Source organism: Nilaparvata lugens, chromosome 3 (assembly GCF_014356525.2).
Source record: "Nilaparvata lugens isolate BPH chromosome 3, ASM1435652v1, whole genome shotgun sequence".
NCBI lineage: Eukaryota > Metazoa > Arthropoda > Insecta > Hemiptera > Delphacidae > Nilaparvata > Nilaparvata lugens.
Genome location: NC_052506.1, coordinates 58582429 through 58602885, shown reverse-complemented (window position 1 = coordinate 58602885; position 20457 = coordinate 58582429). Strand labels below are relative to the sequence as shown.

The 20457-nt window shown below is 35.1% G+C and overlaps 1 protein-coding gene across 2 annotated transcripts in view; it reads left to right on the top strand.

The window, feature by feature from the left end:
* The window catches only part of LOC111058577 (cullin-3), a 62152-nt gene that overhangs the window by 12679 nt on the left and 29016 nt on the right, over positions 1–20457 (top strand). For both annotated transcript variants that reach the window (XM_039424158.1, XM_039424157.1), the window contains exons 2-5: positions 79–276; positions 1982–2167; positions 9049–9252; positions 17026–17205. In XM_039424158.1, the coding sequence (XP_039280092.1) occupies positions 79–276; positions 1982–2167; positions 9049–9252; positions 17026–17205 (768 nt within the window). The remainder of the gene's footprint in view (positions 1–78; positions 277–1981; positions 2168–9048; positions 9253–17025; positions 17206–20457) is intronic.

Genomic DNA, 20457 nt, shown 5'->3' with positions numbered 1-20457 from the left:
CAGGTTTTCTGTAATATGTGTGTTTGCATTCTATGCATTTTTTTAAATTTAAGACCTTATTAATTTGGGTTTTTTCAGATGTCAATGGATGAGAAGTTTGTTGACAGCATCTGGGCCCTCCTTAAAAGTGCAATTCAAGAGATTCAGAAAAAAAATAATTCAGGACTCAGTTTTGAAGAACTTTATCGTAATGCATATACTATGGTATTGCATAAGCATGGAGAACGTCTTTATACAGGTTTAAAAGAAGTAGTAACGCAACATTTAGAATCAAAGGTATGTATTGCATCTATTATAAATTTCATTATTCAGTTCTTTGATGTTGATCAGATTGTAGGTACTTTATACTTGAAATTCTATTAGGCCTATACTTTTGTAATTAAAAATGAACAAATAGTATGTGCATCTTGTTTATTTTCATCTAGATTTTCTAATGAAGGCACTTCAGAAAAGTTTTTTTAGTCAAATATCTCTCCAGTATTCTTGTCTGTAATTGATGTTTTCTTATCATACAGTGTGCGACATCATAATTTTTTTTCAAAACTTAAAACGCATTGTTAGAGTCAGAAAAATTTTATTCTATTTTTAAAATGTAAGTATGTATTTAAGGCTGTTCGGTACACTTTTTTATTATTTAAATTTAAACCCATAACTCGCTTATTAGACCAGTTGACAATTTTAGTTGCCACTTTTTCTCACTCTTATAATAATCTAAACAATTATATTGGAAAATATCATCCAATTTAAATAAAAATAAAAAGGTGTACCGAACAGCCTTAAAGTTTTTTTTTCATGTAGTTGTGAAGAGTATATCATGAAGACGACATTCCCCACTCTTTTACACTTAGTGTCCCATTTCTAGTATTTGATATCACCCTTTCAGGAGGTCATCGTGAACAATCCTCCTCAAAGAACAATCGGAAAGTCCAAGGCAGACGCAAATTGAAGCTCTTACTGTCTCAACGTTTCACGTAATCTAATTGGCCGTGGAACTCTAAATTTTGTTGTACTAACTGTTTTTCTAAACGTAGTAACCCACGAAAAATTACTTTTCGGTCTGGAACACGGGCCAACAGTGCTGGAATGAACCGATTCCGAAAAGCGCAATGTGTTGCATATACACTCAAAAAGTAGGCCTCGCTGTTCCAACGCATGATGGCGACTGAACTGTGCAACAACAAAACCGTAAACCCTGCCTTTCGAAAGTGACTACTAGAACTCCGCTATGTCATCAACTAACTGAATAGTGCACATTTCAAAAAAGGGAATTTTGATGCCACACTCTGTAAAATCGTTTTTATAAGTTAGAGTTTTTCTAAAACTAACTTAATAACTTCAAATCCTTCAACTCCATGTATTCATATAGGTACATATTGTATTATGTACACTTCTCTTCATCTGTCTCTTACAGTGTGGTATAACTTGGTACTTGAGATTGTTGTACTTGTGATCAAACACACAAGTGAAAATCAAGGAGCCAACGAACTGGCACATAACGCTTTTCAATTGAATGCTTGGCTCAATACAATGAGACACTTCAGCGTCCAAGTAATAATTCCTGCATTTCAAGTATCACATAGTCATACTCTGAAAATGCTCAGATCCAACTGCTACATCCTTGCCGGCAGCCTGTCCTGTTGAAGTAGCGTAGTGTTGAACTCCTGTATCATAGGCCTACCCCGCAATCTCTGAAGAATGTCAAACAGCTCTTGTCTAGTGTCACGGTGATGCTCATTAGTCCGATGTACACCAGGCAGAGCAGAGAAGAAAGAAGTAGCTGACAATATTGCCAAACTACCCAGCCTAACAACAAAAAAAAGCTTGCAGTGTCAACCTTGAATCTCAACTTTCCTTATCTTTGCAATAATATTGTCTTATGGTGGAAGATGGTTGTTGATACATTAAATCACCAAACTTATATTTACTGGTTCTTTTTCTATTGCCAATAATATTTTTTTCTGTGCGATATTTTTCTTTCTAGGTTAGGGAAGATGTTTTACGCGCTCTTCATAACAATTTCCTACAAACCCTGAATCAAGCCTGGAATGACCACCAGACGTCCATGGTGATGATCCGTGATATTCTCATGTACATGGACAGAGTGTATGTTCAGCAAAACGATGTCGATAACGTTTATAATTTGGGACTGATCATTTTTAGGGACCAGGTAAGTCTACTATTTATCAAAATTTAAAATATTGTTTATTATTCATACTTGGATGCTTATTAATCTATGGATGATTCATTTAAATCAAATCAAACTGTTTATTTCCTCAAAAACACAATACATTTTATAGACAACAATAAAACTAGACCCCTTCTGGGGAGCACAACACCTGGTCGTGGTGGAGGGGCTTGTGTACTCCCGTGACCCGGAGAGCTATACTGGCGGTAGTGTAACTCTACTAGTAGGGTCACCCAAGCCGAAGAGTAGGAGTAAGACAAAGAAGTGCTCCAAAGAAGACGTCGTTGGGCTAATCCCCCACACGTCGGTTTACATCGGATTCAAAGTACTACAACTAGCCTCGGACGGGACAGGAATTAACGGATTAATAAACGGAAAAGACACTTTATCAGATTCGGGACAAGGAACGTAAGAACGCTTACAGGAAAGGAGGTGGAGATGGTGGAATAAATGAATTGATATAAAATGAAGGTCTTGAGGATTTGTGAGACGAGAGGAAGGGGAGTGGGAGAGAGTGATTTGGATAATGGTTATGTCATGAGATACTCAGGAATGGCAGAAGGAAGAAGGGCATGCGGTGGAGTGGCGATTGTGGTTGATGGAGATACCAACACAAGAGTCAGAAGCTGGAAAGCAATAAGTCCTAGAATAATTAGAGTGGATCTAGATCTGGAAGAAAAAAATAGCATCATTCAAGTTTATGGACCTACTAAGGATGCAAGTATGGCAGATAAAGATGAATTTTGATTGCAGCTGGAAAGAGAAACATGTGAAGCTGAAGAATCAAGGAAACTCATAGTGATGGGAGATTTCAATGGAAGAATTGGAAAGGATGAACAAGATGGACATGGGAGTATGGGAAAATATGGCTGAGACAGTAAAAAATGATAATGGACAGCGTCTGATTGAGTATTCATCACAACATAATCTTCTCATTGGAAATACTTGGTTCATACACATAATAATTCATAAAATCACATTTGTAGGAGAAGGTCGAGAAGCAGAAAGTATGATTGATTATATATTGTATCAAGGAGATCTTAGGTATGCTGTGAGGGATGTCAATGTGATCAGAGGAGCTGAGCTGGATACTGATCATAGGCTTCTAGTGGCAGACACAGGCTTTGTAGAGAGAAAGGACGGCAGGCAAAAGGCATACATGAGAATCAAGCACGAAGAATTAAGATCCAGGGAGAATAGAGAAAGGTACCAGACAGAGCTCTCAGCCCGTATAGAGAACTGGCAAACCCAGGAAGAAAGATACACCGATGTGGATAAATTCTGGAGTGACTTGAAAGGAGCCGTGACTGGAGCTGCCAAGGTGAGAGAAAAGTTGGAAAGTGAAGAAAAAGGTTAAAGAGAAGAAAAAAGGCATATAAGAAATATATGATCTCTAAGAGGCAGGAAGATTTCAGAACGCATGTGGAGAAACGGAATGATGCTAAAAGAAGTGTAAAATTGGCAAAGATACAGGCATGGGAAGATTTTGGTAGAGATCTACAGGACCAGCATGGACAAGATAATGGCCGAGCCTTCTGGAAAACAGTTAAACACCTGAGAGGATAGTTTGGAAAGAAAGTAAGAACAATAGTGAATGAAGATGGAAGATTGGTGTCACAGACGGATGAAGTATTGGAGAGATGGAGAAGATTCTATGAAGTTAAATTCCGGGAGAATAACGAGCATATGGGTGAAGAAAATGATCAGAATGAAGATATGCCTATGCTAGACGAAATTGAGGGGATTACATCAGATATTAACAGAGATGAAGTTGAAGAATCTTTGAAGAAAATGAAGGTCGGTAATGCAGCAGGGGCGATGTGATTGCTCCAGAATTGATGAAATGGGGAGGGGATATACTGACAGGGAAACTGCTGATTTTGTTGAATTTAATATTGCAGCAAGAAAAAGTTCCTTCACAATGGAAGGAAAACATTATCATTCCTCTCCACAAGAAAGGCTGCACTTCAGACTGTGAAAACTATAGAGCTGTATGTTTGTCCCAGCTGGGTATGAAGATTTACACATTCATTCTGGAGAAACGCTTACGCAGGGTGGTGGAACAGGATATGGAAGAGGATAAGCGGCGTTCACACCAGGTAGGCAGACCCAGGAGCATATTTCCCACTCCGAAATATATGCTCGAAATTCATTGAGAGAGGTAAGAATGTTTACTTGGCTTTTCTGGATCTGAGGGCTGCTTTCGACACAATTCCAAGGAAGTGGATATGGAAGGTGTTGAGTAATAGAAGAGTACCTCCCAAACTTGTGAAAGCCATCAGAAGTGTAAATGAAGGAATGTCAGCCAAAGTACGAATTGGAGGAGATGTATCAAGAGCATTCCAAATGGAGAAGGGTGTGAAACAGGGAGACAGCCTCAATCCTCTTCTATTCATTTTAGTGATGGATGATATACACAAGATATGCAAGAGGAGGACACAGAGGTAGTAGGATATTGGAATATTAGGCCAATTGGTACAAGAGCCCTCCTATATGCTGACGATATTGTCCAGATCTCTGAGTCTTTAGAAAAACTCCAGCAAGCTGTGACGGAATGGTCAGAAGAACTGAAAGAAAAAGGAATGGTTCTAAATGTAAGGAAGAGCAAAGTGATGGTGGTTTCAAAGGTAGGAGAGAATGTGGAAATTAGGGTTGACGGAGAGGTGCTTGACCAGGTTTCGAAATATGAGTATTTGGGTGCGTGACTCTCTGAGGTTGAAAAAGAGATCAGTAAGAGGATAAAGAACCAGGTATACAGATCAATAATTGAGCCAAACTTACTGTACGGGAGTGAAAGCGGGCCCATGAGAACATGCCATGAAAATAAAATAAGAACGGTGGAAATGAAATGTCATAGAAAAAACATTGGGAAAGACAAAAAGGGATAGAATACGAAACACCAGAATAAGAGAGGAAGTTGGCATGAGATATGTGAGAGGATTGAAATGAGGCAGCTTATGGTATGGGCATATATAGATGGATGGATGGATGGATGGATGATAGTAGAAAAGCGAAACATTTTGTGAATGTGAGAGTGCAGGGAAGGAGAACTGTAGGGTGACCGAGGTACTCATATGAGGACAGAATTGAGGAGATTGGAAGGAGAAGAGGGAAGACTGTTCCGGAGATGAGAAGGATGTCGATGGACAGACGGGTATCGAAGAACTGGGTCGAGGCTACCCCAACGCTGTAAGGCTATGTACTCATGGTAGCGTCGCACCGCGCGGCTTGAGACGCGCGTCCGACCGCGCGGTGCGATATACAATGGAGATAATGGCAGCGTCCACATGCACCACTCACTCAAATCTGGACGCGCCGCGCACTGCGCCGCTCAGACTTTCAACCTGAACCGCGCGGCGACAGCGCAGTTCCTAGTACACTACAGTCAGTTGGACTGTACACATGAGAGCAGTCGGACGCGAGTTTTGATCTAGTTCACTTGTTTTGTGTAGTGATTTTACAGCAACTCTGTTCAGTGTGCAGCCTTGGAAATGAACAATTTTGACACAGAATTGTTTATAGAAGAAGTAAAAAGTCGACGTGTCATATGGGATATGGCGAGTCCTGATTACAAGAACAGAACAAGAACTTGATGCCAAGTCGTCTTTTACGATCTCCAACAACTCGTCAAAAGATGAAATCGACATTCGCAAATAGTTAAAAAATTTGGGTTCGTATTTCCTCAAGTTAGGGTAAAGTGTCACAAAAGCACCATGCGTTAATCTATTGGTCAAAATAGGGTGAACGCAAAAGTTTCTTTGCCTTCGTTTTTTCGCTTTATATCTACAATACACAAGCCACATACATGTTACCTCTTCAACTTCCATTGCTAAACTGGAGGTGGACGCCGCGTATAAAACGCTTGCATGTGTACAACTGCAGAATTTTGGACGCGCGTCGCACCGCGCGGTGCGACGCTACCATGTGTACATAGCCTAAAGGCATAGTGGGGAGAGACAAAGAAGAAGAAGAAGAATAAAACTAGAAAATATTCACAACATATTAATAATGTTTTAAAATAATACAGGCCCAACATTACGAACTATAAACCTGACGAATTATAGAATTAGCTGTTAAATAGGAGGAAGGTCCCCGCATTGGCCGTGCCTGTGCACTGGAACCGAGTTGCATTGTATTTCGATTGTATGTGGAGTGTTCTTTAAAAAAAATCACCCAATGACACGGTTGAATGAATGCGTTAATTTAATTTCCCATAGTCAAACTTTTACACAATGCTGTTTCAAATTCTCAATTTGAGATTATATCAGCATATATTTTGATAATCCAAAATTGCAATTATTCTCTGCTACCCTTTAAGATTCGAGCAACTATGAGGCATAGTCAAGGATTTCCTCCTTGAATACTTCTATGAAAATGGCATATTAGCCTACATCTGTAGTTGTTCAAGAAATATTTTATGTAATCTACATACAACCAATTGAACATGAAACTAGATATCGTCGGCTCAGTTCCATAAGGTTCTATGTGTATTTTTGCTACTTTGGAGATATCAGCATTCAAAGTTTTCAAGCAGGCTCGAAATACACTCACACCAAAACTTACCATCTTTTCTCCAATGTTTTGAATGTTTTATGGAACAGATACCTTTTCAATCATCATAGGAACTAAAACAATGTTTTAATTTGAGGAACAGTTTTGGGAATTGAGAAAATATAGAAGACTGTCCACATGGAACCTTCTGGCTATTCATTTACATCACACATTTGAAACCACTATGTAACATAGAACCTTTTATCTCGCCATTCTTCTACTGTTGATATTTTTTAAATCACTGGAATATCTCCACTCCATGACATTTTCCCTATTAAAAATATTATTAATTATCAATAAGAATTTGAGAATTTCAGTAATCTAAGAATTAAGATTTTTACAATACTGTGTTAAACCTTTATTACATCTATACAATCATGACTGCAATAAGGCAAGCAATCGATTTTTTATAAATGCAATTCTAGTAATCTAGTAATAATTCTAGTAGCCTATACAGTAAAGGATGATCCATGGATTTGGATAGCAAACTCTATTAACTATTATACCAGCATTTTATTAACAGTGCAAGCAGGCTTTATTGTTCAAACATTATTGGTCACTGATTTAAGATTTAGAGCTTATTCAAACGTTTATTACCTGGAATAATAAATATTATGAAGGGAACAAACTAAGAAAATAGATAATTGTGTATGAATTGAACATTTTAATATCAGCATAACTATGCAATAATTGAAAAACAAATTAAAAGCTACGGAGCCTCAATCAATCAATAAGTACTCTTCATTATCAGACTAAAAATTAATCTCGGTGGATTGCTGAGTTCAAGCGTAGATCATCAACTCGGGTTTAAAAGATAATCTCGGTGGATTGCTGAGATCGGGATCAGGCTAAAATGAGATACCGTAATATCAGGAGCAAAAATGATTATTTTGGACTCCAACTTAGACCTGCTAGGAGGCAGGTTTAAGTTCGTATTAAGCTATTAACTTGCTATTCTTTTTATTTTATTAGAAACCAGTCTCAAATTGGGGTTCGTCTTTCAATTCTGAACAATTTCATTACCCACAAAGTCATATTTAAAATGTTTTTCCACCAATGTTTAAAATATTAAAACATAAGAAAATGAAAATGAAAACACCTTCAAACAACAAGAAAATTCTATACCTCTCACGAGAAGGGGGTCTAGGGAGCCTCCCCCAGAAAATTTTAGAAAAATACCCTCAATTTGGTGTGATTTCAAGCAATTTCTACTTGTAAAACTACATCCTAATAATAAAGTTTCTTTATTAAATAAATCATTATTTATTTTTTCATAGAAAATAATATATCATAGGCCTATGATATTTCAGTTCATATTTTCTCTGTGGTATAGTTGAAGCTTAAAATAGAATAGGTACTATTATTGATCAGGGAGCAATAAGTGAGTTATTGCATATGTTTCAACGTGAGAATTAACAAGTTGCAAGATGTCACAGTGAAAGCAGAAGAAAGGGCGCAATCAGACAATCAATGTATGTACAGAGTTGGTGAAAATTATGGAACCAGCTTAAAGGTTCTTTAGCTTTCTAACTTAAAGTTATTTCCCAATAAGAATATGATTCCCAATGAATGAAATTGTTGAAACTGTTATTGTAAAAGGAAAATTTATCTGTTTCCATGATTTTTTAAGAAATCTGTTTCAGTGTATTCCTACTTTAGGACCTTCTCTGTAAGTCTATATTTCTAATAAATATTTCATGATTTAATAACTAATAATGTATATGTTTGTATTGATACTTCTACCACATTTGTATGAAACTGGGAAAAATGAAGCATTTAATAACATAGAACCACTAGCCATTTAGAGGAAGTGCAGCTGTTCAGACCTAATTATGCTCTATGTTTCAGTATGATCACATAGAACCTTATGGCTAAAATCAGTGGAGGGGTAAAGCACATGGGACATAATGAAAATATCAATTTCTATAACTAAAATACAGTTTAACACATAGAACCTTTTACTGGTGCATTCTCTTTGTTTTTGGGGATCGATCTATGTGCATAACTCAATAAGCCCAAAATTGTCACATAGAACCTTATGGAACTGAGCCGACGATATGATCATAGAAACGTGATATAAAATAAATGCATTATTTAATTATCTTATTAGGAAAAGACAAATATTGCATTTCTATTTCATTACATTATTCATACCTTGAAAACAGTGTTTGTAATATCATTGATAATTCATCAGTCAATCACTATTGAATTGTTTTTTATTAGAAGTAGATTTGGCAAAATTGTTAAGGCTGATATTGAGTGTCTGTCATTTCCAGTTTTACAAATAATCCCATTTGTCGATATGTTGACAGGTAGTCAGATATGGCTGCATACGAGATCATTTGAGAGAAACGTTGTTGAATCTTGTTATGAGAGAAAGAAGAGGAGAAGTGGTTGACCGCATCGCTATCAAGAACGCCTCCCAGATGTTGATGGTTCTTGGCATCAACAGCCGATCGGTCTACGAAGAAGACTTCGAGCGTCCCTTTTTGCACCAATCCGCTGAGTTCTATCGGGTGAGTAAGTTGAGGGCGCATCTGAAAAGGAGACAAGTTTAATGTAGTCCGGGCGCAAATGTCATGAAAAAGGCACTCTCGGGTAAGAACTGTGGAAGATGTCTCAATTTCATCGTTAGGCTAGCTTCACACACATTCGGTTCCATTCTGTATGAAAGTCTCATTCGCTTTCGGCAACGAACCGAAAACGAATGAGACTTTCATACGTATCACGTTCTAATACGTATCACATTCATGCTGGTATGAAAATATTATGGCTGGTGTTCAAATAGTAAGATGTTATTTCTTGAACTACAAAATTTTCAAGTTAATTCAAAATTTATTGTGAACTCTTTAAATAGGCCTAGTTTTTTTATTATGTTAATTTTTGATTTTCAGAGTGATTATTTTTTTAAATTTAAAATTAGTTTCTTGCTTTTAACACATGGTACCCCTACATAACCTTCATCTGTTCTCTCCATTAATGAAAACATGTAATTTTCATTGGAAAAAATGAAAATTCTCTTACAGTTTTAATTTACCTTCATATTTTTTTAACATACTATTGAGAAAAAATGCTTCAGTGAACTAAATGAAATAAATTGACCATATGATTTTGACATAGAAGATTTTGAAACAGCACGATAACAGGTTAAAATAAAAACAAAAATCTGGTGTGGCGCACTCACACAACTTTCCTTGCCGTTATGAGAATTGATCACCTGACGCTAGTGTTCACGCGCATCACAAGTCTACTTATAAACAAAGATCTAAGCCAGCTGGTGACAGGACAATAACGCTGGAGACATATGAGGTCTGCTATCTCTTCATAGTGAATGATTTGATAGAATCAACAGTTGCCAACAGTTTGCAATAGAATAATAACATTTTTTCGAATTTCGAGCTTAATTTCAATTTAAGGTGAAAATGTTACTCAACATTAATTGTAGAAATTTTTATGCTCAATCTTCTCCACTCGAATTTGTTTGTTTACATTGTATGTGAATGCTGATAATTGGGAAAATAAAATCCAACTTTGCATAGATGGGGCGGAGCTCCTGAAATTTTTACAGATATGGGACTTGTGGCAATTGATAGAGCTTATCAATGACTATTTCAGATATGAATTTAATCAAAATCGTTGGAGCCGTTTTCGAGAAAATCGCGAAAAACCCTGTTTTTGACAACATTTTTGCCATTTTAGCCGCCATCTTGAATTGCATTTGATCGAAATTGTTCGTGTCGGATCCTTATATTGTAAGGACCTTAAGTTCCAAATTTCAAGTCATTCCGTTAATTGGGAGGTGAGATATCGTGTACACAGACGCACATACACTCATACATACACACACACATACAGACCAATACCCAAAAACCACATTTTCGGACTCAGGGGACCTTGAAACGTATAGAAATGTAGAAATTGGGGTACCTTAATTTTTTTCGGAAAGCAATACTTTCCTTACCTATAGTATAGGGCAAGGAAAGTAATGAAACGTATAGAAAACATGAAATTAGGGTACCTTAATTTTTTTTGGAAAGCAATACTTTTCTTACCTATGGTAATAGGGCAAGGAAAGTAAAAATCTGGTGTGGCGTACTCACACAACTTTCCTTGCCGTTATGAATTGATCACCTGACGCTAGTGTTCACACGAATCTCAAGTCTACTTATAAACAAAGATCTGAGCCAGCTGGTGACAGGACAATAACGCTGGAGACATATGAGGTCTGCTATCTCTTCATAGTGAATGATTTGATAGAATCAACAGTTGCCAACAGTTTGCAATAGAATAATCACATTTTTTCGAATTTCGAGCTTAATTTCAATTTTAGGTGAAAATGTTAATCAACATTAATTGTAGAGATTTTCATGCTCAATCTTCTCCACTCGAATTTGTTTGTTTGAATTGTATCTGAAGACTGATAATTGGGAATCTAAAATCCAACTTTGCATAGATGGGGCGGAGCTCCTGAAATTTTTACAGATATGGGACTTGTGGCAATTGATAGATCTTATCAATGACTATTCTAGGTATAAAATTGATCAAAATCGTTGGAGCCGTTTTCGAGAAAATCGCGAAAACCCCTGTTTTTGACAACATTTTCGCCATTTAGCCGCCATCTTGAATTGCATTTGATCGAAATTGTTCGTGTCGGATCCTTATATTATAAGGACCTTAAGTTCCAAATTTCAAGTCATTCCGTTGATTGGGAGATGAGATATCTTGTACACAGATGCACATACACTCGTACACACACACACACACACACACACACACACACACACACACACACACACACACACACACACACACACACACACATACAGACCAATACCCAAAAACCACTTTTTTGACTCAGGGGACCTTGAAACGTATAGAAATTTAGATATTGGGGTACCTTAATTTTTTTCGGAAAGCAATACTTTCCTTACCTATGGTAATAGGGCAAGGAAAGTAAAAACCGATCGTGTGTGAAAGACTTTCTTTTTGTTTCCTGTTTCCTAGCAACGAATTCGAATATGATAAAACCTATTCGTGTTGAGGGGGCGTTCGGTGCTATGCGGTAGCTATCTGGAACCGAATTCAAACCGAATTGCCTTTTCACACTTATCAGAATCGGACGAAAACGAACAGAAAGAAAACCGAACCGAATGTGTGCGGAATTCTCGCTAGCAACGGATTTAAACCTGATGGAATTTATTAGTGTCAAGTGGGCGTTCAGTTCTATGCAATTTCTATTCGGTACCGAATTCAAACCGAATTACCATTTCACACTCTTATCAGAATCTGCCGAAAACGAACAGAAAGCGAACCGAACCGAATGTTTGTGAAACTAGCCTTAGGTCTAGCATAATGAGAAAAGCGATGATATCGCATCAAAACGAAACATGTATCAAATATGTTATATTGATATTGTATTTTTACTTTCCTTGCCCTATTACCATAGGTAAGGAAAGTATTGCTTTCCAAAAACAATTAAGGTACCCTTATTTCAAGTTTTCTATACGTTTCAAGGTCCCCTGAGTCCAAAAACATGATTTTTGGGTGTTGGTCTGTGTGTATGTGTGTATGTCTGTGAACACGATAACTCCATTCCTAATTAACCGATTGACTTGAAATTTCAAACTTAAGGTCCTTATACCATGAGGATCTGACAATAAGAAATTCAATAAAATTGATTTCAAAATGGCGGAAAAAATTGCGGATAATTACTAAAAAAACCATGTTTCTCACGGTTTTCTCGAAAGCGGCTCTAACGATTTTCTTCAAATTTATACCATGGATAGCTATTTATAAGCCCTATCAACTGACACGAGTCTCATTTCTGGGAAAATTGCAGGAGCTCAGTAATATTCTTGAGAAAAATGGCGGATAATTACTAAAAAACCATGTTTTCCACGATTTTCTCAAAAATAACTTGACCGATTTTTTTCAAATTCATACCCTGTATAGTTATTTATCAGCTCTATCAACTGGCATGAGTCTTCTTTCTGGGAAACTAATGGGGGGTCCACCCCATCCTTGAGAAATAAACTTAGTAACCTCCTTCTCGTGCATGAGGTAGGTAGGTAGCGCAGTTCATAAAAAGAACACAAAGTCGAGTTATTTCATCTGTAGAACAGCTGTTCCGACGACTTTAAAAAAATGACGACTAAAAAAATCATCGAATATCACAGTTTACACAAAGGAAAAAGTACTCTGAAAACAATTATATAAACATATTATACAGAAGTCTGATCGTAGTTTCAAATATGAGCAAGGAAAGTTGTGTGAGTGTACCACACCAGATTTTTTGGCTTCTCATTTATAATGTGTATTAATATTAGATTGAGCGACGATATTCAACTGCATGATGTTTCGTTTTGCTATGTTGAATAAAAAAATATTCTATTCTATTCCGACTTATCATCGCGTTTCTCATTATGCTAGCATAATTTCAAATTCAAACATCGTGCAGTTGGATATCGTCAGTCAATCTAATATTAATATACATTATAAATAAGAAGCCAAAAAATACAATATCAATATAACATATTTGAGACGAAACAATATATCATTCATAACATAATAAAATACAATATCTAAAAACTAATCAAATACTAAAATCAATATTAATACATATTATAAAATTTATGTGAATGCAACAAAATACAATATTAATAAAACATATTTGAGTCAACACAATGTATCATTCATCACATGATGAAATACAATACCTACTCAGGTATTCACAGTTAATCAAGTTATACACAGTATATCAAGTACACAAATATATCTATATACATAGTGAATCGTATATACAGAAAAATGGTTGCCGCCATCTTGTTTTTTATGATGACAAACATTTTTGAGATAGTCATCATGAATATTCTCTTCCTGCAAACATTATTACGAAGTGATTGATATCATTTCCAAGTCTGTACCTTCAAGGAGTCATGAGATACACGATTTTCTAATTGTTAGGTTTGGCATATGGTGGTTAAAGCGTGTTTTCCGCTGCAAAAAGTACTTTTCTCTCTTTTTCCGATGACGCTCCGGCCATGGAATATGAACTTACAGCCTTCAACCAGATTTAATTTTGAAGCTTTGGAAATAATCTACAACACTATTGCTCGGTTGCAGAGTTGTCACATAAAGTTAAAAGCACGCATTTAACTTATTTATGAAGTCCACTTAGTGTTGCACAGATGTCAAAGTAAACTATAGCTCCCATAAAACTAAAAACGCCCAATTAAACACACGATTTCGTTGCAAAACGGTCATTTAAGTTATGGGCCCGAAGTCGTGCTGTTACATCCAATATCTACACTCGCCAAATGCATTTTAGAGGTTGTGATAGCTTTTTTTAAAGATGTTTATTAAAAACCATTTGTAATATTATCGCTAAATATGGTGAGAAATCTCGTCAAAAGCCACTATTCGCCATATGGTTTATCAATTTTATGTGAGGTCTTTTAGGTATGTTCACAGTCATGTCGATTGAAATTTTCCCCGATGCCAAGACATTGGTTGGAAAGAAGCATGCACGGAAATGTACGGACAAAAGTGAATAGAGCTGCAGTGTGACTTATGTGTGATGCTAATTTGAGATATAGCTAAATGGGCTTCGACAAACGATTGTGCAACGACCAACCATTTATGTCAGTGATTTTAAACTATGTCTCACATAGCTATGTTTGATTATATGTAACGACTCTGCAACCGGACATAAGCCAATAATACTAGAGTATGTCTACTGCGAATAAATTTACAGGGTGGAAAGTGAAATATTGTCCCCGGAAAAATGTATGTTTCATGCTTTTGAAGTTAAGAGTACTCCAAATGAGACGGTTCTTTGGAATATTATATTTTGGTTAATTCTAAACACTGGTGGTAAAATCAATCTGATATCTCTCACAATAACTGCATAGGAAGCGATATGAAAATTTTTGTCAATAATGACTGCCATCTTGGATTTTTTAATGATGTCAAATATTTTTGTTGTTTCCATTATCAATATTCTTATTCGGCTTGTTGTAACGAAGAGATTGGGACCATTTGCAAGTTTCGATCTTTAAGTAATTATAAAAAAAAAAACAAATTATAGTTCTTGCTTGTTATCTCATGCGTATGGAAAAACGCACCAGAAATCATGCAAGGTTTTCTTTGGAGGGTGCTGGAGAACACATTTTTTAGGTTCAGGCATGAAGAAATATCGTTTTAAAGCTAAAAAAACGATCTAAATTTCGTAGATTTAACATTTTTTCAGTTTCTCCTGCACAAAGAATTTTGATAGAAAAAAAAAGAGATTTAAAAAAATTGAGAAAAATGTTTTGTAGAGCTTTTGGAGGCTATAACTAATGAAATATGCGTTTTAGAAGAACTATTTTTGGAACAAAAATTATAGAGGACGATTTTCATAATATTGTTCAAAAAACGGTCGAATATCTTGAACGGTTATTAAAATAGAATAGAATATGTTTTATTGTAAACGCTTTTCCTTCGTTACACTATACAATAAATTTCATACATACATTATACAAAAATTGAAAAAACTATTCTAAAAACAATAAAATATATCAAATATCAAGATCCACTTATGGAAATGTCCAGATAAAGAAAAAAGTTATATAGAATATATTCAAATACATGATATCCTAGTCCTGGGACACGGAAAAACAGTAAGAAAAAAGACGAACAAAAAAGTAGCAGTATTTGATAACAAAATGGGCTTAACATGTTAAGCATTTCACAAAGTCCTAGCCAGTTCATAGAACTCCTGAAAAGTGTATAATATATAGGGTTACTAATTAGGAATAGTTTTAGCCTCCGCTTGAAAATTGATTTTGTAAACCTCTATGGGCCGGTTTTTGAGCTCGGGATTTAGCTGAGTTCTAGACTTTAACTGGCTTTAAACTGTGGAGTCAGAAAATTGGCTTTCCGAGTCAGAGCGGTAACGTAGTTGAGGACTTAAATAGACTCTGGAGTTTAGAGATCATGTTAGACCCTGGAGTTTATAATTTCGCTTTCTGAGTGAAGGTCTTATAAGTCCAGGACTTAGATTAGATTCTCGCCTCTTTCCCAGTCAAGGATTTATCAAAAATCGTTAAGTCCAGGACTTAAAACAGCGTGATTTTAAACCCTCGACTGGGGTAGGGTTTAAATTCAAGTTCTAGACTCAACTGAGCAAACACAATTCAGTTATTGTTTTGGAGTAAATAAAAAGCCAAATAGATATCATGGAATACCTAAATTTTTGGATTTGTCCATTTAGATTCATAATTTATAGTTTGCAAGTTCATTTTGGAATAAAATTGTATCAGAAATATGCGTAAAAAACTAACCTCATTTTACGACTGTGACATAACCTAAAAATGTTCAAGCAAAATAATACAAGGATTGCCTTGGAATTTGTATTCCAATCTGAATGTTATTATTTTAATGTCATATTCAACATATTAATAATAATAGCTATAATAAATTATTAGCTACTCCAGTTTTTTTTCAAAACAAATACGTTTTCAAACCCAATAGCCTAATTAAATTTTATTCCAAAATCACTGGTTAGGATCAATGATCAATAATAGCATAACGTAAAATGAAATGTTTATTCATTCACCTTTCAAAGGTTTTGCTTTGAATAGGCCTACAAAGAAATCGAAACGTATTTTTACAATATAGTTTGGACTTTGGAGAGCATGCTCATTTGAATTGTCCCGCTGTAATCAGCTGTTTCCGTTTTGCTATAAATGCCAACAATACAACAGCAAAATATTGTGAATTTCCCTCACGTTTACTGCGTTAAAGTCCTGGACTCAAATAAGTCGAGAACTTGATAGACTCCGGAGTTTAGAAGATAAAATCGTGACTCAGAAAGTCAATTTAGACCTGAGAGCTTATTATGTATGAGTATGTAACCAGTCCTAATCCGGTCAGGCTATTATTATGTGAGGAAGCAGGTATTCCGGGATTCTGGGTTCTATTTTCGGTCTATACCAATATTTGTGTGTACCTGTGATAGCATTCAATGAATAATCACAAACTATTTTGTCTGTCATCAATATTAGCTGTGAAAATCATTATTACACTAGCACGAATTTAGATTTTTGTTGAATGAATAGTTTCAATGTTATTGTTAGCTACTTGAAAAATTAATTTTTCTCTACAGTTGGCTACAGTTGGATTGTTTCAGAAATTAATATTTGGACGAACTTTTTTCGCAAATTCGATTGATTTATTTCAACTAGTGTATGCTTAGATAGAAATAACTTCTACAGTTGAAATTTATTTTTTTCAATAATTATTTTCAGATGGAAAGTCAAAAGTTCCTTGGTGAAAATAGTGCTTCTGTTTATATTAAAAAAGTTGAAGCACGCATCAATGAAGAAGCTGAACGAGCAAAGCACTATTTGGATGAGTCAACCGAATCTCGCATCGTGGAAGTTGTCGAAGAAGAACTCATCAAGAAGCATATGAAAACAATTGTTGAGGTGATTTATTACATACTCATGCAATTCATTTTCAATATGTTACTTTAATGGGTCAAATTCATTCACTTCTAATTAACTTATGTATTTTTACGTTTCATACATAATATCATGGGCACTTGCAATAATTCCAATTATTGATAACTGAAACATTGTCAATTGCTTTGGAAAGGTATTGAAGATCGAAAGTAACATACCGAACATTGAGAAAAAATGAAACTATACCGTCTTTGAAAAGGAAAAGATAAATAGTTTTGTGTTGAATAAGAGAAAGTTGGGAAAGTTAACCAATTTTTCCAACTGATTCAAATTAAAGTTTAACTTTCAAATATAACTGATTGAAGTTTGAAGTTAATCTGAAAAAGTACCTAACTGATCAAATTAAAATTAATTGATTAGAAGTTGAAGTTTCAAATTTATTGACACTGATTGCGTATGACACCAAGACACTTTTAGACTGCGTAAAGGAGTTTGCAGCTACACCCACTTGACCTGGGATTGGCCCCGCTGCCCGGTGCAATGCAATGCATGTGCATGTCACTACACTCTATTTCAATTACAAGGATTACATCTGTGCAAACCAGCACACTCACCGTCGCAAATGAAAGTAACCGATGTTAAATCGTTAATCGTTACTAGAGTAAATTGACAATCAAACGTTGAAAGTTATGAATTTGACGTAATAAATGATATTAAATTCAAAGTTAGTAACCTAACGTTGTTGATTCTTTCAATCGGTAATCCCAGCTTGATTGTTTTCATTAAGTTTAACTGTAGTATTAAATTTAATCATAATTTATAAGTAATCAAGCTAGTTTGCTCCTTTCATAGTGTAACACAGTCAGGTTATTGAGAATGTATAGATTTGTGAGTTTACTAATTTGGTTGTCTAGTTTTGAAGTGTTGAAAAAGTTTTTGCATTATTTTTCTATAAACTTAGTGCTGTATCTGTGCACGTCAGTGTTGTCAAGCAACCGCGGTTTATTCCAGCTTTCTATTGGATGTATTGATATACATTTTTGTGGGAAGAGAAGAAAATAAGATTGAGTTTAACCCTCAAATATCTATCTTAATACTAAAAATTACACTTGACATACTGGCTTTGGTCCAACCTGACATCTTCACAAGATTTCTTCTGATCGCCTTCTGTCTGAACACATCTCTTTTTAAAAGTCGAAATAGCTCGAATGGAGAGTAGACGTTTGATCACTTTTAGTTGTTCGAAAAGTGTACTATTAAGTATGGATTTTTTTGTTGAATTAGATAGAATTTACTTAAAAACGTTATTATTAGTGGAACGATGGCTACTACAAGCTTAACCTAACCCTAACCTTTCAAACCTAGATTTCACAAAGAATACAGGTAGGTCAGGTTAAGCTTTAGAATGGCATATTTTGAAGTATTAACTGCTTAAGTATGAACCTTTACACAGAAGTGAGAAGTGATTAGGAAATGCATACATGAAAACAGGCTAGAGGAATGTCTGGATAGCTATAATATACTGAACCTACTTGATTTGAACTTGGATGTTTGTAAAAAAATACAGAAAGATTATTGGAGTGTGCACAAAAGTGAGAAAGCTATAATTGCTTATAACTCATAAAATTCCTAAACCAAGATAAAAATGGATACTACTAATTAAATAATAATAAAAATGGAGAATACTAATGATATTGGTTACACCATTTCTTAGAACTCATTTGCCTAATTGTATGAATAGTTTTTGTCTTTTTTTATTAAGAAATGCACAATGCAAATGCAATTATTACTAACTAATTGATCTACTCAAATTCATTCTTGATAGTATAATTGAAATTTAAATTATATATTATTCAGTCTATTGCACTGAGAATATGCGTCTAGCAAATAACTAAAGTGAGCAGACATCGCTTGTGGCGTGCATAAGGTGTTGCCATTAATTTACATCTACCGGCCTGCGGTCCGTCCATAATAAGTTGTGAGAGTAGAAATCAATATTACTATAGAACAATAACTAAAGTGAGAGCAGATGACTGAGATAAATTTCGCATGCTTGTCCAGATGTTAAATATCCTAGCGTCACCATATGATCACACTATTCAAGTTGAAAAGTAGTTTTATCGAGGTGGATCCTTGCTAGAATAACCTAAACTGGTTTAGCATTTCTATTATTAGTTTAGGTTAGAAGCTTCTGTCAGTGATATAAATCTACTATGCTCACTGGATTTTTTTGTTGCTGGATAACATGTAACAACACAGGAAGTTCTAGGCTACTTATTTTTAAATATTATTATTTATTCCAGGTTTTAGATACAATAAACAATAGTCAAGAGTGATTCTTGTTTACTTAGTTTTACATGAGTTTTATAATATTTGGTCTTCAAAAATCAATGTTCTATTCCATTTTTACTATATATGTACTTGTAATGTACCATTTTATAATACATATACTTGTCAACGACAATAAAAACTGTTGATTTGATTCAATTTGATGTGGTAACGCTAGGACAATTCACTGCTACTGGTTGCAACCTACTTACTTATAGCCAGGATGGAATGTGAACAACTCTATTTCTATTTCATGCTTGGGCTTACTTGCCAGAGTCACTGAGCATAATTTTAGCCTATAATGATGATGAGGAAGATGATAGGGCAGTGATTTTATTATTCATTGCTCCTTCTGAAAGTGGGGTAGGCTACTCACCCTACAAAGATTTAGGAGAAAAATATTTGGGAGGGTTATTAGACAATAGGCAATACAAAGCTAATGCTGAGAGATAATGAGTGATTACGATGTTGTTGATGAAGAAATGATAGTGGATCCTGGACATGATAATATATTCAGTTATAAATGAATGCATTGATAAATGAATATATTCATTTGCACCATGATTTCATAGTAGATGCCATAATGAGAAATAAGTTTGAAAACATTTTTCAATTTTTCATTGGTCCAGCAATAATAATAATAATTTGAAAGATAAGATTTGGAAATTGAGATCATTGTTAAGAAGTAAAAAGTGATGTATAGAAAAATTTTTTATAAGACCACTTCAAGACTATAATATAAATATTCTACAAAGGTAACAATCAACATTTTTTTATATTCGGGTAGGCCAATCTGACAATAAAAGAAATCAGTGTGTAGCCTAAATATAGAGGGTTGGTGAAAATTATGGAAACAGCTTGATATTTATGTTACAAGGATGATTTGGCTATATGCTTCATTAAGGATCATATTTGAATCAAAAACTACTTTTCTGTGGCTTCAAAATT